General features: G+C 45.2%; 1 protein-coding gene and 1 pseudogene across 1 annotated transcript; both read left to right on the top strand.

Moving 5' to 3' along the window:
• On the top strand, positions 1-3367 carry LOC109738078 (probable jasmonic acid carboxyl methyltransferase 2; annotated as a pseudogene).
• Positions 3368-4997: 1630 nt separating this feature from the next.
• On the top strand, positions 4998-6053 carry LOC109738080 (S-adenosyl-L-methionine:benzoic acid/salicylic acid carboxyl methyltransferase 3-like). The gene is made up of 3 exons (XM_073512001.1): positions 4998-5075; positions 5369-5635; positions 5727-6053. Exons 1-3 carry the CDS (start codon positions 4998-5000, stop codon positions 6051-6053), a joined length of 672 nt encoding a protein of 223 aa, XP_073368102.1.
• Positions 6054-24622: the final 18569 nt, after the last annotated feature.

Below are 24622 nucleotides of genomic sequence, written 5' to 3'. Positions count from 1 at the left end.
GCAGCTCAAAAAACCCATTAATGGCGGTTTACCCAACTGCCAGACCTAGGGGTCAGTGATAGGTCAGTCCATCAGAGGCAGTTGACCAAACTGCTTGAAATAGGACAATATGTGAGCACTCCAGTTTATTGTTCTTATTCAGTAAAGCTCATGGTGCTTGTGTTAATGCTAATACTGTACTAGGAGTAGAAATTACAGTAAAAATGTATGTACCGCAAATCCAGTTAGTATCTTATTCAATGCTCAACTGGAAGAGACAACAAAATTTAACCATGTCAAATAATGATTCTGCTGGTCTAAACAAATATCCTCTGTAGTAGTGACAGGTCGTCATTCTTATCCCAATTTGACCCTTTAGCATTTCTACTTGCTGGCCCAAACAGTAGTGACAGATAACAGATTGAGAAGCACATTGACCATATTATTGCCCCCAATAAGCAGCCAAAACAGTCATCCATGCTTGAGCATAGAAAAAAGAAAAGTTGAACTTCCAGTGCAAGCAAACCCAGAGCCCAGAAAATACAACCCAAGCAGGTGAGCATAGAAAAGAGAAGCGTTGAGTGTCAAGTATGGTGTCAGCATTGTCTACCTAATCTGATTTCTGCAGATTCAAGGTATGGAGTTTAGACCTGCTCCAAGCAAAGCCTCTATCTCCAAACAGGTGGTGGATATGAATCAAGGTCCTTGAATATTCAAGGACTCGTCGAAACAATATGCTCACAACTCCGGTTTCCAGGTATATTCTTTTGTTCTCTTGACTAAGTAGGGGTGAAACAGTCTGGATTATTTCTCCAGTGCATTAATTCATTCATATGCTTGGTCTTCAATTTTTTGGCTGCTTGATGTATACTCCCTAAGTCCCAAAATAAGTGTCTCAACCATAGTACAACTTTGTACTAAAGTTAGTACAAAATTGAGACACTTATTTTGGGACGGAGGGAGTATGTATTAGTTCTGCAGTTGCTTGTGAACAATCGCAATTCCAGAAGTTATTTCTCCATACGCACTAACGAAAAACCAAGTGTGCAGTCGGCGTAAATAGAGAACACTAAATATTACTACTACACAACAAAATGCTGCATCGGTGCTGCTCTAGAATGTCTATTTCATTGGATTCCATCTTGGACAATTTAACCAGATAAAAATAACAAGTCTGCTAATTAAAAATTGTTGCCTCTGCTAGTGACAGGCTGCTTGTACTATATGCTGATCAGAATTTGACCCAAGCATGCATGTCTTTCCATGAACGTTTTAAGCTTTTGAAAATCCAACCTTCCAACTCAGGCGGTTTAACTGTTGATTGAACCCATTGCTTTACTAATCTGGTTCTTGCAGATTAAGGACTCTACCTAGCTTTCCTCCAAGAGCAAAGCCATGGCCTCCACGCAGATGGTGCATATGAATCAAGGACAAGGGGAAACAAGCTATGCTCGCAATTCCGGTATTCAGGTACCTTCTCCCATCTCGATTAATTCATCAATCTATGCTAACCTGTTATTCGACACTTGCTTTCTCAATACTATGTCATCAAGACTTTGTTCATAATATAGCCTTTCATTGCTGAGACTGAATAGAATTATTGGTCCTGCTAGTTAAGAAGCATACCATTTAGCTAAAAGATTATTAGACAAGATTTTCTAAAGAGTTGGAACTCTATCGCAGAACGCTCTGCAGAACAGGATGAAGCCCCTGATAGAAGCAGCCATCGCTGAGTTATGCAGCAGCACTAACACCTTGTTCCCCGAAAAAATGCTGATCGCGGACTTGGGCTGCTCCTCTGGACCAAACGCACTAGCACTGGTATCGATTGCCGTCGAGGCCATCCACAGCCACTGCCTTCAGTTACAGCAGCCACCACCGGAAGTGTGTGTGCTCCTAAATGACCTGCCTGACAACGACTTCAACACGGTGGTGAAGAGCCTGGTCACACTCCATCAAAGCAACGAGCCTGCTGTTGTGACGGTTGGGATCATGCCGGGGTCGTTTTATGAGAGGCTCTTCACTAGTGGCTCCATGCATCTTTTCTGCTCGTTGAACAGCCTGAATTGGCTCTCAAAGGTGCGAGTTTGATACTGCTCGATGGATCGATCCATTTCCATTAAGTCGTCATTTCTGTAAGCAAAATCTTATCCTTACAGGCTCCTGAAGATCTAACGAAGAACTGGATTCCGGCGTACGATGTTGATGAGCATGCTAGGCGTGAAAGGTTCCCTGTGGTTCTTGAGGCTTATGCACAACAATTCAGGAAAGATTTCACATTTTTTTAGAGCTGAGAGCCAAAGAACTAGTTCCAGGAGGCCTGTTGGTTGTTTGCCTTGCAGGGAGGCGTTCTGATGACCGTGCTTCGAAATTCTCCCACATGTGGGAAATCTTTGCTCAGATTCTAGGTGTCATGGCCTCAGAGGTACATTTCTTTACTGTTTTTCCTGTAGCTATTATCTCGGTTTCTACTGAACGCGCCTATTTGAAGTCTCGGTCTCGTGCCATGATTGGCAGGGCGTGATTGACAAAGCAAAGTATGATTCGTTCTACGTGCCTGTCTATGGACCTTGTGACGAAGAGCTGCGGGAGATCATCCAAGCAGAGGGCTCCTTTTCGATCACTGAGATGCGGGCGCACGACTTCACACGCGGTCGGGACGCCAGTCTCATCACTGCAGGCTGGTATGCGAACCAGATGAGAGCCGCGTTTGAGCCGATAGTCGTGCATCATTTCGGAGATGTGATGGATGAATTTGTGAGGACCGCGGAGCGGCGCTGGAGCATGGAGGGAAGCTTGCAGGACGAGGTTGCCAGATACCCTCGGGCTCAGCTTGTCGCCTCGCTCACCAAGAAAGCATGATGATCACTTGGCCATATCGCTCGTCGAGGGAGATCATATTTGATGAGACTGAAACATTGCCCTCTCGTTTCTAGGGGAAAATGCATGTCAAATTCACTATGTAATAAAGCACATCCCTTTTGTGTCATGTCCGTTTTCAATAAGATCTGCAATGAGATTGACTAGCAACAGCAGCACCCGCCGGCCAGTTTGGGGCTCTCTGGAGCACGATGCTGGCAGGGCTCGGATCGCCGGCCAAACAGCACGACGCTTCACATCTTCTCCTTGCTGCTATTTGCACAGTATGTATGTTTGTTTCTGGTCGCTTGACACGTTTAGTTGGAGAAGCACGCGCGTACGTGCTCATACGGCAATGAGGAGGAGGAAAAGTCGGTTTTTTTGTGTGTGGAAATGAAGGCGTACCCCGGCCTCTGCATCATAATGATGCATGCAGTTATTTTATTAAAAAATCCGCGAAGTACCACAAAGTCAAAAAAGTATTACAGCTCGCAAGCGGAGCGAATCAAAAGGATAAAAGGAAAATACATGCTGACAATCATAACCGGTACGGCAATATGAAGGATAAGCTTCCTAGACTCCTATCCTGTTATGCGACCGCCACCCGAATCGGTTGAATATAGCCCGTACTACCATCTCCCACTGGTTGCACCCAGTAACCAAAGGCTCCCTCGAGTCCATAGGAGTGAGTAAGGACCATATACGGATCCATGCTGTAGTTCTGAAGATGACATGCAAGAAAGTTAAATTGTATTGTCTGTTAAAAATAAAATCATTCCTACAGTTTCATATAGCCCGTGCACATATTCCAATCCGAATACGAGCCGCAGTAGTATGTTCAACTCCAGCTAACCACGTTCCAAACAACGACTCAATGTCAACTGAAGAGTTAATATTGAAGGCTATATGAATCGTTCTCCAAAGCAATTTGGCGAGTGGACATTCAAGAAATAAATGTTGTATTGTTTCATCATTGTGTTTTCATTGTGTTTTCGTTCTAGAAAGGAGTTCACTACAGGCTGCAACAAAACTTACCATCCACAACGTAATGGCAGTGAAAATGTGCGAAAAAAAATCAAGGGTGAAATGTTCCTTTACGCAATTTCAATTTCATGCTTAGTTGCACAATTTTCTCCCGCAAAGGAAAACTGCACCATAAGTCAAAAATTTCAACAGCAACAAGAAAAACTGCCCGAGAACCTGGAACTTCTAATTTTATCCGGAAGTACTTCACACACGATTTTTTTACTGAACGACACTAGAAGATGGGTTGGGCTTGGATGGTGGGATAGTGGGTGTCGTCTGTCGTGTGTAATTCGTGTGGTAAGTGTCGTGCAGGTAGCAGTGCTCAATTTTATTTTACCGTTTATTTACTTTCTGGGTCTTTTTCTCACCGTTTCTAGTCTTTTCGATGGTCCAAGAGCCAGGAAGATGATAGAAGGATCCCTCTGCTTCACATGCGTTTGTTGCACGCATTTGTCACTTGCCACGAAGAAGCACTGGATGCAACAGTACAACGTACTAAAGGCCATAGTGGCCTAAACGTGCTAAATGACTTGTGTGGATAGCACTTGTAGGCCTTTCCCACTACTAACACGTTTTTAGCATTGTCATGCTAATTCTTCGTTATTGCAGCTATAAAATCTTGGGGTGAGGTTTAGTTCTGCTCCAACAAACAATGGCCTCCAAGCAGATGGTACATATGAATCAGGGACAAGGGGAAACAAGCTATGCTCGCAACTCTAGTATTCAGGTACCTTCTTCTCATATCTTGATTGTCTCGCAAGTTATGGTTATATGGCCTGGCGTTGACGACCGACTTCTCGAAACTATCTCATCAACAACTTACATAAATTTAGATTTTTTTTATCGGTTCATAATAATTTGGGTATTGGTATTTGAAAGAACAAACTAGAAAGTTTATATGCACGTTGTTTAGCTAAAATAATAAACTAGATTTTCTTAGTTATGGGTGCTTGCATCAATCGATGTAGTGCTGAGGATGTCCTCCGTTTCGAGGAAAAGGGATTTCCTTAACAAGTGCAAGTACATTGCAGACAGCTGAGCAGAAGAGGATGAAACCCCTAATTGAAGCGGCCATCGCTGAATTATGCAGTAGCACTAGCACCTTGGTGCCCGGTAAGATGGTGATCGCGGACATGGGCTGCTCCACTGGCCCAAACGCGCTCACACTTGTATCAATTGCCATCAAGGCGGTCCAAGATCATTGTTTTCAGGTCTAACGACCACCACCGGAAGTGTGTTTGCTCCTCAATGATCTCCCTAACAACGACTTCAACACGGTGGTCAAGAGCCTAGTCATGCTCCGTCAAAGCAACGAGCATGTCGTCGTGACTGGTATCACACCGGGGTCATTTTACGAGCGCCTCTATACTAGTGACTCTTTGCATCTTGTCTGCTCTTCAAACAGTTTGCATTGGCTCTCAAAGGTTTGAGTGTGATACTGCTTGATCGATCAATCCATTACATTATACTAGTCGACTCTCTAAGCAAAAAATTATCTATGCAGGCTCCTGAAGATCTATTCAGGAATCTCATCCCAGCATACGACATGGACAAGGATGCTAGGCGTCAAAGACACCGTTTAGTGCTTGAGGCTTATGCAAAACAGTTTAGAAAAGATTTCACAAATTTCCTGAAGCTGAGAGCCAAAGAATTGGTCTCAAAAGGCCGAATGGTTGTTTCCCTAGTAGTGAGGCGTTCTGATGTAACCGCCACCAAATTCTCTTACCTTTCAAGGACTATATCTCAGATTCTAAGTGTCATGGTCTCAGAGGTATATTTCTTCATATATTATAATTCATCATTTTATCTTTTGCAATTGAGCGCAAACATTTGACCTCATGTTTTTATGGTATTCTTAATAGGGTGTGATCGACAAAGAAAAGTTCGATTCTTTTTATGTGCCAGTGTATGAACCTTCTAGTAAAGAGGTGAGAGAGACCATTGAAGAAGAGGGCTCCTTTTCAATCAAGGAGATGCAAGTGCATGACCCTACAACCGATATGAACAATGCTCTCAGCACCCCAAGCAAGTTCGTCAACCTCTTGAGAGCTTTATGTGAGCCGATATTAGTCCAACATTTTGGAGATGTCATGTATGAATTTGTGAGCGCCGCGGAGCGTCACTGGAGCCTGGAGGGCAACTTGTTAGGTCCTTATGCTATGTTGGCCATATCCCTTGCAAAGGCATGATGGTCATGTACATCAAGGATATGTCCACATTAAGTTACATCATAGTTGATGAGATTGAACTGTAACTTTATTTGAGGCAACAATGTATGGATACTTCGTAATGCAAACTACATCCTGTGGTGTGTTGTGAAGGTATTCATGGATGCACAAAATGAACTATCATTAATCTCTACTATTAAAGGGGAGTTGATCCTTGTATGCTTGCCTTCGCCGCCATCTGCTCTCCTCCGCCCCACGCCCACGTCATGCATTAACTCAATCAAATGAGATCTTACCAAACCTAACCAAATGAAAACTTTCCTCGCCTTCCTCTATCCATACCCGAATCAAATTAAACCTTACAAAGTCTTACATAAAGCAAATTTTACCTTTGCTTTTCCCTACCCATACTCAAATCAAATAAAATCCTACCAAAATCAGGAATATGGCGAGCGTAAGATTTATGTCGAACATGATTGATGTTGAACCATTAGAATATGTATACTCTCGTTGAAACGCACGTGTAATTATCTAGTATTGATTAGCCGAACACTCTTGTCCATGAACTTGCTCAGCTAGCTAAGCCTACGGAACATTGTATTATGGTGTATGCAAATTTAGTGTGAGGTTTGTGTTATGTATCTATTTTAGTAATATCTGCAATGAGACCGAAATAAATGAAGATCAAAGTATTATCGACATAAGTATTATACATGACAATTACATGAAATCCCAACTTATTGCATTTATTTAGTGAAGTTCTTTACCACATGGTGAGATCTAGAAATTCATAGAATACAGATTAAGCGCAACCGCATGGAGGGTGCACTCCACAAGGGCATGTACAGGTTGTTTCAAGAGCCATGTGTATCGCTCCATGAAGTGTCCCTCCCTATCAGAATTTTAGTGGAAGTTTGGCTTTTCAGCCCTCTTTTTTTGTTCATTTTCTAGAGGTGGTGAATAGGTGATTATCGGTTTGTTATCAATTCACTGATTTTAGGGAAATTGCTGGTGTGTAAAGATTATCCAAAATGAAACTATGTGATTGAACTTATATGGCAAGGCAAGCTAGCAAAAGCAAATTTAACAAGCTAGGTTTATCTCTAAACAAGCAAGTAAACTAGTAAAGGCACACATATAAATAACCAAAGGGAGCATACAGACAATGAGCTTATGCATGGAGTTCAAATCCTTGAGGCGGCAGTGAGGATTCTACTTTCTTCTTGTTGAAAAAACTTAGTCACAAAGACCTATCCTCTCTCCTTCAGCTTTTGACACAATGTCCAAGCTCAACTACCGGCGGTTGATCTTGAGGTGATTTCCAAATCCATACAGTTCCTAGAGCAAATCCAAAACCTTATATGCTCCCAGGTGACTCCAACCATCTCAGAGTTCCCATAACATCATTAATAACAAGCTCAATGAAGATCTCAAACGGGATTTCAATTTTCAAGTTTGCCTCGATTGGATCTTGATTCTCGAATCTCACTTCTCCTCACAAAGATTGAAGCTTTGTGGGCCTGGAAGGGCACTACAATTGTCACGTCCCTAGCCTTGCTATGCACTTGGACTAGCTTGGTTGTTGCATCATGTCTATTTTTATTTGAAACTTGAAATGGGGATGTTCAAACCCTAGCACCAAATGGAATTCAACTAGGTTCAGTCCAAAATCTTTTTCAAAGAACCCAAAATGCCCTTTGAAAATGTTCACGATTTCTGATAAAGGTGAAAACCTCTGCCAAAAATGATGAATATATTTATAGGACATTCTGGATCTTTGAATTAACTCATATCGTATTCGAATTGGAGCATTTAAATCCTATAAATATTTTTAAATGCTCTAATAATTCTGAAACTAGTTGTGGGTTTTTGGAAATAATCCAAACACCGCCCACAATTATTTTCAGGATTTTACAAAATGGATGAGTATTTTTACTAATTCAAAACAGAATAAAAGAAATAGAAAACTGAAACAAAAGGAAAAGAGAGCTTACCTGTAACTTACCTGGACCTACTTGCCTGTGCAGCCCACTTGGCAGCCCAGCCAACTGGCCCAGCCCACCAGGAGCCCCACCGTCTTCAACCTCTGCCAGTAGGCAGAGGCATGACAACGCGCGCGTGCCCGAGCTCCACCTCCTGCTCCCACCTCCTGCTTCCCCCCCGCGTTGTCTTCGCGCCACAGGAACGGCCTCGACCCCCTCTGCCTCTTCCCTCACTCTGGAGCTCTCTCCCTCTCCTCTAGCTCCCTCCCCGCAGTACCACCGAACACGTCGTCGCCGCCATTTGCTGCTGCCGCGGCCACCGCCACTGCCTCGCCTTGCCAACGTGTCCAAGGGGTCTGCCTCGACGTCCTCGACCTAATCGCCAAGTCAAGCATCGTCGGACGCCCTGCATCACCGGCTACCTCGTCGTCTTCTTCCTTCGGCCGCCGAGATCGCCGACGACCTTGCGCCCTCTCCGACGCCTCCCCGAGCCAGCTGAGCATCTCCTCGCATCCGCCGTGAGCTCCTCCCCCTAACCCCCTTCTCGTTTGCCTCGTTTGCATGCCGTAGCCGCCATCTCTCCTATGACCGAACGTGCCGCCGCCTGCGCTCGTCGCCGGTGACGCTCCGGTGACCATTTGGTCTTGGGCGTGCGTCCAACATGCTCACCGCCGTGCGTAGAGCCTCCCTAGCACCTCGTTGCGCTCGTTTGCGCACCGCAGCACCGATCCCGCGAACACCCGAACGCCGGCCGCCGCATCCGTGCTCGCTGCCATCGACTCAGGCCACCCCAGCTCCAGCCGCTACCTCCATTCGATGCGGCACACTCCCAGGAGCACGTAGGAGCAAACCACGCATCAAATGGTGCTCCGTGGATGATTTCCGAAGCCCTCTGCCATCTCGGATCTCACCGGCGGCTTAACGCCGACGGGTTTGACCCCGCTAACAGGATTTGACCGCCCTGGGTCACTGACGCGTGGGGCCAGCCCTGTTAACTAAACCAGTTTAGGTTTAAATTAAATTAGGATTAGCCACAGTCACTGACACATGGGACACACTGGTCAGGTTTGACCTGGACCGCCCCGTTGACCTGCTGATATCACAGTGACGCAGTGCTGATGCAGTTAATCATTTTCTGGATTAAAAATAATCGAGGAAATTCCAGAAAAAGGCCTAAACTTCAATAAATCATAGAAAATAATCTATAGCTCAGAATGAAAAGATTTATATATGAAAAATGATCAGAAAAATCCAATATATCCATCTGTACCATTTTCATGCATGTTTGAGCAAGCTAAATTCACTGTTTAGGATGAAACACGATTAGGACAAATTTGATAATAGATTTGGAGTTGGAATTTGATCTAGCTTTGAATTTCACTTCAATCAAAATGACTTTTTGTTCCATTAGACCAAATCACAGCATATTGCCATGTCATGATCATGAATCATATTGTAGCATTGCATTGATTGTGTTCTTTCTCTGTTTGCCGATATTTGTCCCCTCTCAGTGGACGTAGTTCCGACGATGAGATCAATGACACCGATGAAGAACTATACTATCTTCAGAAGTGCCAGGCAAGCAAAACCCCCTTGTTCATTCCGATACAATCCCACTCTCTCGCTCTTTCTCTCTTTTGCCGCATTAGGACAACAATGTTTCAACTGTTACATGCTGCGGTAGTTGAACCCCTTTCCTCTGCATGACCTATCATTGCCACAGTAAATAGATGAAACCCACTAGCATGAGTAGGAGTTGTTTGAGCCCTGATGTGCCTACTCATTCATGTGTGTTGTCATGTCTGCTACTACTTAGAGTTGAGTCAGGTCTGATTCATCGAGGATGAATTGGAATGTGGTGAACATGTCCTACTGTTGAGAGCTAAGTGTGTGAACATGATTTGGTAAAGGTAGCGGTGAGAGGCCATGTAGGAGTACATGGTGGGTTGTCTCATTGAAACCGTCCTCAGGAACTGAGTTCTGTGTTTGTGATCCATGAACAACTACTACCACACGTTGGGCCCTAAAATATGACCCCGCTCGACTTATTAACCCCCTGTCCTCTGTCCAGGAGTTGCAAGTAGTTTCTGGTGTTTGTAGTATGCTGGAGGCCGTGCACAGCGCTGACCCGAGGGGTGGGCTGTGATGCGGTAGGCACGTGGCTCGGTGTACCGAGTCGCCCGTTTGGTGCCTCGGGAACCCAGCACACATCGTTCGGGGCCGTAGTGGAAACCTCGGCCGGACTCCCATGCGGATGGAACCTGAATAGGCGATAAACCTGGACTAGGGACTTGGGTGGTTAGTCAGGTCATGGTCCACACCCACGTTGGCTTTCGCTTGAAGTCTGCCGAGCACATGTCGTGTGCAGACGCTAAGTGGTGGAAACATGTGTGAAGAAGTACACCCCTGCAGGGTTATAAATGATCTATTCGAATAGCCGCGTCCGCGATGAAGGACTTCTGGGTTACCTGTACAGTTCATAGACAAGTGAAAAGTGGATACTCTAAAATGCGCAAGATAAGCGTGAGTGCTATGGATGGCGTTCTCGTAGGGAGACGGGAGCGGATCCATAGTGGTGTATTGATTTGGTGAATATGTGGACTTGTGTGCGCCACCTCAAAAGAGTTACTTGCAGTCGTAGTTCAGGATAGCCACCGAGTCAATGCTGGCTTGTTGCAGTCAAACTCCACCACCCCTTTGTTGATACTGATGCATATGTAGCTAGTTCTGATGTAAGTCTTGCTGGGTACATTTGTACTCACGTTTGCTCAATTTATGTTTTTGCAGAGAGACTTCAGTCTCACTAGTAGTTCCGCGTGGACTTCGACGTTTAGCTTGTTACCTAAGCTACAATCTTGTGCCCTTGGCAGGGTCTTGTAGATAGTCAGGCTTCTCAGCCTTTTGCATTTGTAGTTGTCTGTACTCAGACAAGTTAAGCTTCCGCATGTGCTTATTGCTTGTATGACTTTAATGCTGGGTCATGAGACCCATGTTTGTAATGTATGACTCCTCAGAGCCTAATGAATAAATACTTTGAGTTGTAGAGTTTTGTTGTGATGCCATGTTGTATTTGCACATATCAAGAATATTGTGTGTATGATTTGAAATGCTTGGTATGTGTGGGATCCGACAACCTAGTTGTTTATTCTTGGTAGCCTCTCTTACCGGGAAATGTCTCCTAGTGCTTCCACTGAGCCATGTTAGCTTGCTACTGCTCCGGAACACTTAGGCTGGCCGGCATGTGTCCTTGTTCGTTCCTGTGTCTGTCCCTTCGGGGAAATGTCACGCGGTGTCTACCGGAGTCCTGTTAGCCTGCTACAGCCCGGATTCTCCGGAGTCCTGTTAGCCCAACTGCTACAGCCTGGATTCACTCGCTGATGACCGACAAGTTCCTTGCTGGGTCATGTATGCCTGTCCCTGTAAGTTAGTGCCACCTTGGGTTTACGACTAGTCATGTCGGCCTGGGTTCTCTGTCATATGGATGCTATCGACACTGTCATATACGTGAGCTAAAAGGCACAAACGGTCCCGGGCCAGTTAAGGTGGCACCCGTGGGGATACCGTGCGTGAGGCCGCAAAGTGATATGATGTGTTACATGCTAGATCGGTGTGACTTAGGATCAGGGTGCTGACAGCTTTGGTATCAGAGCCTTACTGCGTGTAGGATTACCAAGACAAACTGGTCGAAGTCGAGTCTAGAAATGCTTTAGTTATATAAGGGAATTGATTGTGGAAGGGAACGTAAGGCTCTTTTACTCCTTTACCTTATGCCCTTCTGATCTGAGTCATCCTCTTCTCTTCTACGGGGATTAAGAACTAGGCTTCTCATCTTCTATCAGGATCACGTGTTGCTAATCTGTAGACTTATATGAATGTTGGTTTCAAGCCCCAGTTCAGTTCCTACTACTTCTGTGTGTTGACAGTTGATCTCAGAACCTTGACATTGTGATGTTAAGTGGTTATGCCACCATTTTGCAGGATTTCTTAAATCTTTTTGAGCATTTACAACCATTATGCTGTCCGAGTTATCCCAGGTTTCTAAATAGTCTGATGCATTTGCAAATCCCTTCTTTCCGTTCCCGATGTTTCTTTGGGCCAGTTTAACCACACTAATCGGTGAGTTGAGGTACTCTGTTGCCTCGACATATATGTTGGAGCTATTATTATGACCCTTGGTGTCTTAGAGAACCACTCAGTAATCTAGCAATGCTTTGTATCCCCAGTGTGATGATTCTGGCCATTATTCTCGAAAGCATCCCGTGATGCCATTTAGTTAGTAGGCATTCTATTTCTGGGTTCTTGAGCCCAAGATTCACTCTACTTATCTCGTGTTGGTAGTGTTTGATAGTTCCTTTAGGATATTAGTAACCTTTGTGATAGTCCTCGAGGTCCGTGGTATTTCCTTCTTCCAAATACCATGGACTGCTTATGGCAGAAGTTCTTTTGAACGCAAAAGATCACAATAAGAGTGCTCTTGATGAGTTCTCAATTCTATATTGTGAATCTGCCAGTCCTACCTTTCTGCATGGGTTATCCGGAAGAAATATGTTGAAATATTTTGACATACTAATCTATGCATCCACAACTTAGATAATCATATGTTCTTTGAGTTGTCCCTCTTCAGTTATATTCCGACCTTCACCTATCAATTGATAGTCAGGAGTAGTTGTGCATTCGTGTTATCGATGCCTATTATTCTTATGGTCCGTCGGTCCGTTCTATTCCAGAATGACTAGGAGAAACAAACTCCAGTACCTTATCCTTTTCTAGGATTGGATCAAAGTAGTTGTATTCCGCAGATCAAATGCCAAACCACCTTTTGTTCTGTTCTACCTTGGAGTATTACCCTATTTACGTCAAGAATATCATAAGAATTGCACCATCTCTTACGAATTCTTGATGCAGTGATACTTCTCACCATCATCATTCATTCCTCGGTCCTCATGTTGTTGTAACCGGAATGCCGACAAGTGAATTGTGATGTGTGAAATCAATACTCCGAGCAACTCGTTGCTTGGTAGTAAATGGACAATATTCTCATTCTTAGCATGTTGGTTATTGAATCATCATTCTAAGATAGATTGTGCTACCTAGTCCTTATTTCTGGTGCACTCTTCGATCAATGAGTTAGGATTATTCAATCCCTTGCTTATTTGATCATATCGTCTTGCTTTGAAATGCAAGATTGTTCTCGAGCTTAGTAACATATCGATGGTTCGTGATGTTCCGAATATCTTCTCGGAAGTATTACCAGGTTGTCACCTGACCGCTATGTTGAGTTCGTGATCATGTTGGTTTTCCTCCAAACCACCCATTCTCCAAGATTCTGTGTTGGATACCCTAAACTAGTCGGTTGAGCTAAACAACAACTTGGGGAGTTGGAAGATAAAGCTTTATCTGACTTAGTTCATTCCAAAGGTATATCTTTTTGTGTGTGTGTGTGTGTGTGTTGAAGAAAGATGATATCTCCATCGATTGGTCCTCGTGATCAGTTGTTGGATCTATTGCCTTGTCAAAACTTTGACTTGAGTATGGGCTATCGTCAAGTCAAATCAGAACCAACGATGTTCATAATGTTGTCTTACTCGTGGTTGATCCCTCAAGCATACACCATTACATCTTTTGGTCTGACCAATGCTATCACCCTGTTCACATAATTGTGGAAATTCCAGTTATATAGAAATCCCAATGACTTGTTGTTGAGCCCATCAGCAGCATTTTATCTCGTCCATGATTCATGTTGAACCTTAAATAGTGTTGGAAATGTTTTAAACATTGCCTTCGTGCTCCATTCATGAGGTATATGTTTTGGTGAAAGAAGTGACTTCCTCTAAGTTCACGTGCATTTGCTGCAAGTTGCCGCCGTGAATTCGAGAAAGCTTGTTTTGCTTCCTTTGGAACCATCCCAAGTTGGTCATGCATGTGCGAAGTATTCTTTGGTTTGGTAGATTAATTACCTCCATTCCATATGTATTCCGTAGCACACCAAGCGACTGATTGATTTGTTCAAGGAGAAGAAGTTCCTTCTTAAGAGCTAATCCGGACTTATGTAAGGACTTCTATATCCTCTTTGATGGTTCCCCACCTGAACTCGGTAGAGTTTTATTGTAAGACTACTCTGTGGTCATGCTTGTCTTGGACAACATGTTCACATGTGTGTAGCAGAACCAGCTCATGCTTTGGAGCTTGCTATCGTAGTTCATTCCCCGAGAATCTCGCAATGCCATCTCGTCGATTTGTGTTGCAAACTTTCATTTTTCTTACTAGACTTGATGAGTCTGGAACATCATGTTACCAACCAGATCTGAATCTCAGGCAAATATGATGGTTGGAACTTTTCCAAGATCTATTGTGTAGGTCCCGACAAGGTTGATGTTCTAGCCGACACACCTAGCTGGAAGATCTATCATTGTAGCATCTTGATCGAGCAAGTTGACTGTCTTCTCCATGAGGATTTCGAGTGACTTATTATAGAAGTTGTTCCTTATGGATCCTTTGTATTCCGAAGTCCGACCTTTACTTGATGGCTATGTTGATGCTTTTAAGCATGATCGTGGTAACCAGTACATCAAGGAGAACATTAGAAGCGGAGTGCTAAATGTCTCTCGGTCGATCATCTAGGTTTTGTTCCTTGGCATTGCTAAGGTAAAATCTGAGAAAGTGTTGTCCTCTTTTGTATCTGCATCCTCTATCATGATTCATCAGTGTAGTATGATGTGTTGCCACGATCCTCGGCACGGATGTTGGTAAAACCTTGATGAATATGGAAATGCTCAAGTTCTTGAAAGCACGCTCAGTCACTAGGTTATATCCTTGGTATCAACTGGAATGTGCCTTCCATTTGCCGAGTTGTTCTATAACCATAGTTTCCTTTCCAAATTGAGTATGCCATTCTTTCGAATTCTTTCAAACAATCATTTGTAAATTGCCTTAGGCTGGTATGAAGAGTTTCAATGATCTATGGATCAAAAGTAATTCTTTTTGCCACTTAAGGGAACAGTCCAACGAGTCACCTCTTCTAAGGTGCCCCGTTATGGAATCACGGCAATTATCTCCTCGCTACTTTGAAACCATGCACCATCTTACTCAAGCGTGGAATTGTTGCCTAAAAAATTGAACCCTTGTCATCTGCTTCTTTCCATTGCCCATGATGTGTGTTTTGTGTCTCAGCTCAAGAGATGTTTCAACGTCTCATTCTGTGAGTTGATCGTGAGTTGCTCGATCTTCGAGAAGATTGATTCTTCTAGAGTTTTCCCTTTCTTCTCGTTGTCATGTTGGATGGGTTCTCAGAGCAAGACGTCGAGACAAAGATGATGAACAAATCAACGTTCTTATGAAGTGCAACCTGGCTCGTGAAGGTTGTGTTGGCTTTGTGTCCCCTTTGTCTTCTTACCTCACGTCTTGAATCTCGGGACGAGATTCTTGTTTAGTGGGGGTGAGTTGTCACGTCCCTATCCTTGCTATGCACTTGGACTAGCTTGGTTGTTGCATCATGTCTATTTTTATTTGAAACTTGAAATGGGGATGTTCAAACCCTAGCACCAAATGGAATTCAACTAGGTTCAATCCAAAATCTTTTTCAAAGAACCCAAAATGCCCTTTGAAAATGTTCATGATTTCTGATAAAGGTTAAAACCTCTGCCAAAAATGATGAATATATTTCTAGGACATTCTGGATCTTCGAATTAACTCATATCGTATTCGAATTGGAGCATTTAAATCCTATAAATATTTTTAAATGCTCTAATAATTCTGAAACTAGTTGTGGGTTGTTGGAAATAATCCAAACACTGCCCACAATTACTTTCAGGATTTTACAAAATGGATTAGTATTTTTACTAATTCAGAAAAGAATAAAAGAAATAGAAAACTGAAACAAAAGGAAAAGAGAGCTTACCTGTAACTTACCTGGACCTACCTGCCTGTGCAGCCCACTTGGCAGCCCAGCCTACCAGGAGCCCCACCGTCTTCAACCTCTGCCAGTAGGCAGAGGCGTGTCGACGCGCGCGCGCCCGAGCTCCACCTCCTGCTTCCCCCTCGCGCTGTCTCCGCGCCACAGGAACGGCCTCGACCCCCTCTGCCTCTCCCCTCACTCTGGAGCTCTCTCCCTCTCCTCTAGCTCCCTCCCCGCAGCACCATCGAACACGCCGTCGCCGCCGCTTGCTGCTGCCGCGGCCACCGCCACCGCCACTGTCTCGCCTCGCCGACATGTCCAAGGGGTCCGCCTCGACGTCCTCGACCTACTCGCCAAGTCAAGCATCGTCGGACGCCCTGCATCGCCGGCTACCTCGTCGTCTTCTTCCTTCGGCCGCCGAGATTGCCGACGACCTTGCGCCCTCTCCGACGCATCCCCGAGCCCGCTAAGAATCTCCTCGCATCCACCGTGAGCTCCTCCCCCTAACCCCCTCTCCTTTGCCTCGTTTGCATGCCGTAGCCGCCATCTCGCCTGTGACCGAACGCGCCGCCGCCTGCGCTCGTCGCCGGTGACGCTCCGGTGACCATTTGGTCCCGGGCGTGCGTCCAACATGCTCACCGCCGCGCGTAGAGCCTCCCTAGCGCCTCGCTGCGCTCGTTTGCACACCGCAGCACCGGTCCCGCGAACACTCGAATGCCGGCCGCATTCGTGCTCGCCGCCGTCGACTCAGGCCACCCCAGCTCCAGCCGCTACCTCCATTCGATGCAGCTCACTCCCAGGAGCACGTAGGAGCAAACCACGCATCAAATGGTGCTCTGTGGACGATTTCCGAAGCCCTCTGCCGTCTCAGACCTCGCCGGCGGTTTGACCCCGCTGACCGGATTTGACTGCCCTGGGTCACTGACGCGTGGGGCCAACCCTGTTAACTAAACCAGTTTAGGTTTAAATTAAATTAGGATTAGCCACAGTAACTGACACATGGGACCCACCGGCCAGGTTTGACCTGGACCGCCCCGTTGACCTGCTGACATCACAGTGACGCAGTACTGACGCAGTTAATCATTTTCTGGATTAAAAATAATCCAGGAAATTCCAGAAAAAGGCCTAAACTTTAATAAATCATAGAAAATAATCTATAGCTCAAAATGAAAAGATTTATATATGAAAAATGATCAGAAAAATCCAATCTATCCATCTGTACAATTTTCATGCATGATTGAGCAAGTTAACCTCACTGTTTAGGATGAAACATGATTAGGACAAATTTGACAATGGATTTGGAGTTGGAATTTGATCTAGCTTTGAATTCCACTTCTATCAAAATGACTTTCTGTTGCATTAGCCCAAATCACAGCATATTGCCATGACATGATCATGCATCATATTGTTGCATTGCATTGATTGTGTTCTTTCTTTGTTTGCCGGTATTTGTCCCTTCTCAGTGGACGTAGTTTCGACGATGAGATCGATGACACCGATGAAGAACTATACTATCTTCAGAAGTGCCAGGCAAGAAAAACCCCCTTGTTCATTCCGATACAATCCCACTCTCTCGCTCTTGCTCTCTTTTGCTGCATTAGGAAAACAACGTTTCAACTGTTACATGCTGCGATAGTTGAACCCCTTTCCTGTGCATGACTTGTCATTGCCACAGTAAATAGATGAAACCCACTAGCATGAGTAGGAGTTGTTTGAGCCCTGATGTGCCTACTCATTCATGCTTGTTGTCATGCCTACTACTGTAGGGTAACACAACAGAAAACAAAAAATTTCCGACCTACGCACCAGCCCAGGACCACTATGGAGACTGCATACATGGTTTGATCTTTTTCGTTACCGACTCGTAGCGCAGCGGGAAGTAGAGTCGATGACGATCGGCGGTGCAGATCCCCGCAACTAGGATTTACAACCTCCCAACCGCGAGGATGTATACCCTCATCTGCTCCTCAGACAACCCTCCGGGAGGCGGTCGAACAGCCCCCCCCCCCCGGACGGTGTCGCGGACAGCCCTTCGGGAGGACCTTCGAAACTCGAACGGTCACTCGGACAGCCCTTCGGGAGGACCTTCGAAACTCGGACAGTCACACAGACAGCCCTTCGGGAGGCACTCACGAACTAAGACCGAAACTACGATCTCTCTACAGAGTTGCACACATACGGTGTCATCTATCCGGTAGGGCTTCGCCGTCCAGAAATAGTTCCTGCCGGAACCCAGACAGCCTTACGACTCTACGAAACTCTTTTCGTGGGAGGGAGAGAAGAAGCCAAATAATGCATGGCATGTGTATGAGAGCAAGGGATGAGTGTGGAGGGCTGCCCCTCCACCTCTATTTATAGGAAATCCCAAGGGGGTAGGGTAGTTTCACAAAAAACCCAAAATGCACATGAATGAAGTCCTTCCACAAGGACCTAGGAGTGAAACCAATGAACAAGAGGGTCCCCAATGGGGGATACCCCATGTGGCCGGCCACACCCCCATGAGGGGCCCAAAAAATGGCTCCTATCCATCCATGTCATCCCCAAGATCTTTTGGAGCAAAGCCCCAAAAGGTGGCTTTCCATAAAGTAACCATAAAGCTGATTTTCACTATTCACGATGACATTTTTCAGCGTCTGATCGAACTGAAAATATTTATGTGGGCTAAGAACATTTCCAGTACCCACTAAAATGATTTTCAACGCATTCCTAAACAATTCCGGTTTTAGTGATTTTCATCTGCGAAACGCATCTGAAGTGGCTCCGGCAGCTCCGGAGCATTTCCGGTTTTTATCTCAAAAATTTCCAAAAAGCTTCCAGAATGATTCTGGCATCCTCCAAGAATTATCAGGCATGTTCCGAAACCAATTTTACTTAATGGTGTATCCCGAAACAACTTTTTGGTATCATCGAAACTTATCCGATGACCTCTCTCTGCGGTACGATTTCGCTGTACGAAACTTTTCGGTGTCCGAAACTTTTTCGGTGATTTTCTCTCAGTCCCTGTCTAGTATTCAGCAGATAGATGACCCTTAAGCGTGTGACCCTATAGGTTCGGTGAAGTATAGACATGACCCGGAACCCCTTCCGATCAATGATCAACATCGGAGCCGTGGACACCCATATTGACCCCTATACCCACACGAATAAATATTCGAGTGAACCTCCAGTTGTCGTGTGCTATTCCCGTTGCTTCGCGATATGTTACAAATACCCGAGGTGAGACATGTTGGCATTCCCGTGGATCAACAACTTGTCCACTATGCTAGTTACCTCGTTACCGGTTTTGTTCTCTTTTCTCGTTTCCGTGTTCCGGCATCCCAGTGATCAAATCACACTATGTCTGGCCAGACGATGATGGATACCGTAATACCGAGAGGGCCCGAGAATATCTCTCCATCGTCGGAGGAGCAAATCCCAATCTTGAGCTATCAAGTTACTTGACACACTTTTCCATGAACCCGTAAGCCGGCGTAATAGCCACCCATTTACGGATGACGTTTAACAAACCCCAAAGTTCATGAAGCAAGCATGAAGAAACTCGATACTCTCATGGTCTAAGGAATCATGCAAGCGTTAACCATCTCTGTGTTATGCACCATTAACTTGTGACGAATGAATCTCTTAGCATAACATCAATCCGGGTCGATTCAACACAAATGTTCTCTTAACATTGTGCCCTCAAAATTGCTGGCATAGACATGCCCATGATCAGGAAAACAGAACCATCATGCAACACTTGAGCTAGTCTTAGAGGCCAGACTAGGAATACTTCTTACCGTTTATTATTCCACACGTGCATATGAGTCTTCCTCCGAGCCTCGTGGATATTGCAGACTCGAGAATCATTGCAGTTATAGCATGGAACATAAACATAATTATGAACTCAGAGATAAATAATATCATTTATTATTGCCTCTAGGGCATATATCCTACAGCTACTGCTTAGAGTTGAGTCAGGTCTGATTCATCGGGATGAATTGGAATGTGGTGAGCATGTCCTACTGTTGAGAGCTAAGTGTGTGAACGATTTGGTAAAGGTAGCGGTGAGATGCCATGTAGGAGTACATGGTGGGTTGTCTCATTGAAACCGTCCTTAGGAACTGAGTTCTGTGTTTGTGATCCATGAACAACTACTACCACACGTTGGGCCCTTAAATATGACCCCGCTCGACTTATTAACCCCCCTGTCCTCTGTCCAGGAGTTGCAAGTAGTTTCTTGTGTTTGTAGTATCCTAAGAGGTCGTGCGCAGCGCTGACCCGAGGGGTCGGCTGTGATGTAGTAGGCACGTGGCCCGGTGTACCGAGTCTCCCGTTTGGTGCCTGGGGAACCCTGCACACATCGTTCCGGGCCGTAGTGGAAACCTCGGCCGGACTCCCTGCGGATGGAACCTGAATAGGCGATAAACCTGGACTAGGGACTTGTGAGGTTAGTCAGGTCGTGGTCTACACCCACGTCGACTTTCGCTTGAAGTCCGCCGAGCACATGTCGTGTGCAGACGCTAAGTGGTGGTAACATGTGTGAAGAAGTACACCCCTGCAGGGTTATAAATGATCTATTCAAATAGCCGTGTCCGCGGTGAAGGACTTCTGGGTTGCCTGTACAGTTCATAGACAAGTGAAAGTGGATACTCTAAAATGCGCAAGATAAGCATGAGTGCTATGGATGGTGTTCTCGTAGGGAGACGGGAGCGGATCCATAGTGGTGTATTGATTTGGTGAATATGTGGACAAGTGTGCGCCACCTCAAAAGAGTTACTTGCAGTCGTAGTTCAGGATAGCCACCGAGTTAAAGCTGGCTTGCTGCAGTCAAACTCCACCACCCCTTTGTTGATACTAATGCATATGTAGCTAGTTCTGATGTAAGTCTTGCTGGGTACATTTGTACTCACGTTTGCTCAATTTATGTTTTTGCAGAGAGACTTTAGTCTCACTAGTAGTTCCGCGTGGACTTCGACGTTTAGCTTGTTACCTCAACTACGATCTTGTGCCCTCGACAGGGTCTTGTAGATAGTCAGGCTTCTCAGCCTTTTTCATTTGTAGTTGTCTGTACTCAGACAAGTTAAGCTTCCGCATGTGCTTATTGCTTCTATGACTTGAATGCTGGGTCATGAGACCCATGTTTGTAATGTATGACTCCTCTGAGCCTAATGAATAAATACTTTGAGTTGTAGAGTTTTGTTATGATGCCATGTTGTATTTGCACATATCGAGCATATTGTGTGTATGATTTGAAATGCTTGGTATGTGTGGGATCCGACAACCTAGTTGTTTATTCTTGGTAGCCTCTCTTACCGGGAAATGTTTCCTAGTGCTTCCACTGAGCCATGGTAGCTTGCTAATGCTCCGGAACACTTAGGCTGGCCTGCATGTGTCCTTCTTCGTTCCTGTGTCTGTCCCTTCGGAGAAATGTCACGCGGTGTCTACCGGGGTCCTGTTAGCCTGCTACAGCTCGGATTCTTCAGAGTCCTGTTAGTCCAGCTGCTACAGCCCGGATTCACTCGCTGATGAACGGCACGTTCGTTGCTGGGTCATGTATGCATGTCCCTATAAGTTAGTGCCACCTTGGGTTTACGAATAGTCATGTCGGCCCGGGTTCTCTGTCATATGGATGCTAGCGACACTGTCATATACGTGAGCCAAAAGGCGCAAACGTTCCCGGGCCAGCTAAGGTGGCTGTAACGCCCCGGACACACCCGCCGGTGGTCGTTACTCCTAGCGGGATCTAGACTGGCCCCACAAATCAATACTAGTCTTTTCTGCGCACTTTGTCCTCACTCGTGCGCACCCGAGAGCAACTTCCCGGTCGGTCACCCATCCTGAAATTACTCCAAGCTGAGCACGCTTAACTTTGGAGTTCTGTCTGAATGGGCTCCCGGAAAATAAGGAATTCCTTATTGATATGAGTAGTCTATCATCCCTAATAAGCCAGGCTATCACAGTGGCACCTGTGGGGATACCGTGCGTGAGGCCGCAAAGTGATATGATGTGTTAATGCTAGATCTGTGTGACTTAGGATCGGAGTCCTGACAACAATGTTGATAATGAAAATAGACAATATATTTGTGTGCAGGGCACCATTATTTTCATTTCAATTTTGTGTGCAGGGCACCATTAGTTTCATTTCAATATATTTGTATCCCACATGATGGGCCGAGAAGGCCATTGTTGGCTTGATCTTGATAGTGGTAGGAAGTCTGGCTTGCCACAGCCCACCTGGTTCCGTTTAGCTAACAAGATAGGCTCAAAATAAAAGCTAACCCGGTAATAGACAATATATATCTCTGGATGGAAATGTAGAGAGGGGGCAGATAGATAAATAAAGCTTTATGATCCAACTTCTGGTAAAGATTAAGTAAGATAACTGATTTGCATCACCCAAACAATTAGTAATAGAAAATTTTGCCATATTATCAATCAAAAGTACTTGAAACTAAAATAACAAAAGAAAGTTTGTCTCTTACTCTCTCTCTCGTTTGACGACATTGAACTGTGACTTTATTTGAGGCAACAATTTTCTGGTAGTGTATGGGGAAAATATCTCTTACTCTCTCCCTCGGTTTTAGTAAGGTCACTATGTTTTTTGTCCAACATTGACTTATAATTTTGGTGAATATTAAATGGGTTATATGTCATAAAAAATATGTCATCGAAAAGTTCTTTGAAATGTCGCTCACTCTGGCTACCGCCATGACACCATGGTCAACAACATTTAGCATCAAGTAGCAGCTAGCGCTTATAGTTCAGTAGAGGAGGTACATGTATCTATTAAAGAGCTCAAGGACATATTGGATGGCCTACCGTGTGGAGAAGGCGTACCCGATTAGCGGTGGCCACTCCCCTTTTATAAACTACCATGAAAACCAACAGTCATTTAACTGTGCCACAGGCTTCGTCACTTCCCGATATAATCGCGACGTTATGTGCAAGTGGGGGAATTGAAATCATTGATCATATCCCTTAAAGGACGGGCACGATCTCCACCTCGATGGGATGTGCCAATAGGGGCGCCACCTCAAATCGCGAATCGAGCTTTCTCAACGGTTCGATGTTTATGAACACGTGTGACCCTTCGCCCAAAAATTGTCAGGCAAGGGCACTATTCACACTTGGGCGGTTGGCCTTCGAGGCTAATCGACATCTGCAGTTCGGATTCCGTACATTACCCAGTTAGCACATGGCCGAACTCTAGCTTAGCAGCTCTGGGAACCTGGCTAAAGGAGGTGGTGCCGAACATGAAGAAGGAGAGGAACTCACCCCGCAAGCCGGAGACATCGGGTATATCAAGATCTCAAGACGCGATGAATCACCGGCGTTGGAGGCTAGTTCGGGGGCTACTGAGGGAGTCCTGGATTAGGGGATCCTCGGCCTGCCGGCCTATCCCTCGTGGGCTGGACAGCTGGGCCGCATTACCAGTGCTAAGAGGCCGAACTATGAGGAGACTCCGTATCCGGACAGGAAGCCTTGGTGTGTCCTCCAAGTCAAGATAAGAAGAATCGGCATGTTTATCCTTTCCTTGTAACTAGCCATGTGTATAACCCTAGTTCCCCTGGTGTCTATATAAACTAGAGGGTTTAGTTCGTAGAAGCTAGAGCAACAACCATCATCCTACTCGCCTAGGGTTTAGTTCATCTGATCTCGTGGTAGATCGACTCTGTAATCCTCATATACACTTCAATATAATCAAGCAGGACATAGGGTTTTACCTCTTAGAGAGGGCCTGAACCTCCATTGATCCAAGATCCACAACTCGGGACCCCCTACCCGAGATTTGCCGGTTTTGACACCGACGGCTAGCTAGCCACACACCTCACCCTGCATGCCTGCACAGGCGGTAAGATTGATGGCATGTTGACCAATAGATGGTTATGATCACCTTCAAAGTGGATTACCTCCCATCGCCCATCCTTCAACTTCACCACCATCTCTCATTTCTGTTTTTTATTTCTTACGATCACTCCCACCTTCATCAAAGATGGGCTCATCATCCATTTCTTTGTCATCACCAACACTTTTGGTATCTCGTATAGGATCTAGCACATGGGCAATCTCTGCTCCCCCATCATCAACTTTTGGCTTCCTAAACTTGTTGCAAACAAACTATTATTTTCCAACTTGCCGGTAAAAGTAGATCGCCTCAAACGTGTTCATCTTGACGGAGAATGCAATTCTTAGGGCATAGGAGTTGTAATGCTCCCAAGCACCTTGCAAACTGTTAAATCCCAAACCCACATACGACTCCCTTGGTTGGGACCAAGCCTCATCATCTTCGTCACCATGTGCACCACCGCCAACATCACCTACTTCGGGTTCAGTCTCGGAAGGTCCAGCAATAGCTCTCGAGGTGTCTATGTCAATTAGAGTATAGCTCTATGGCTGCACGGAAACAATTATAGGAATAGTGATTCGACGGGCCGTAGTAGCGTCCGATGACTGCCCTACAACACCATCATCATCTATAGATATCCCTGCGAGGATCCGGCTGTGTGCAACACACAAGCTGCACATAATATACACCATCGACAAGGAGAGCTTCCGATGTTACATCGTGTGACAGCTCACTTAGGTCGTGAGGAAGCTTGTTGAGATCAATCATTTTTCTCTCTCTCCACCTGCATATACAACAGAGGAAGTGGAACGAACACACCAATCGGTAGTGAATTTGCAACTAATAACACAAAAACAAATTTGGAAAGCACCTTTTATTATCAAGCTAA

Source organism: Aegilops tauschii, chromosome 3 (assembly GCF_002575655.3).
Source record: "Aegilops tauschii subsp. strangulata cultivar AL8/78 chromosome 3, Aet v6.0, whole genome shotgun sequence".
Lineage (NCBI taxonomy): Eukaryota > Viridiplantae > Streptophyta > Magnoliopsida > Poales > Poaceae > Aegilops > Aegilops tauschii.
Note: the sequence above shows the minus strand (reverse complement) of the source record. Positions and strands in the feature narration are given on the sequence as shown.

Excerpts from the sequence above, each read along its gene's own strand:
- LOC109738080 (XM_073512001.1), top strand. The coding sequence starts at position 4,998 with ATGGGCTGCTCCACTGGCCCAAACGCGCTCACACTTGTATCAATTGCC. Across the intron at positions 5,076-5,368 it reads TCCAAGATCATTGTTTTCAG|GCTCCTGAAGATCTATTCAG; the intron begins GTCTAACGACCA and ends TTATCTATGCAG. Across the intron at positions 5,636-5,726 it reads TAAGTGTCATGGTCTCAGAG|GGTGTGATCGACAAAGAAAA; the intron begins GTATATTTCTTC and ends TATTCTTAATAG.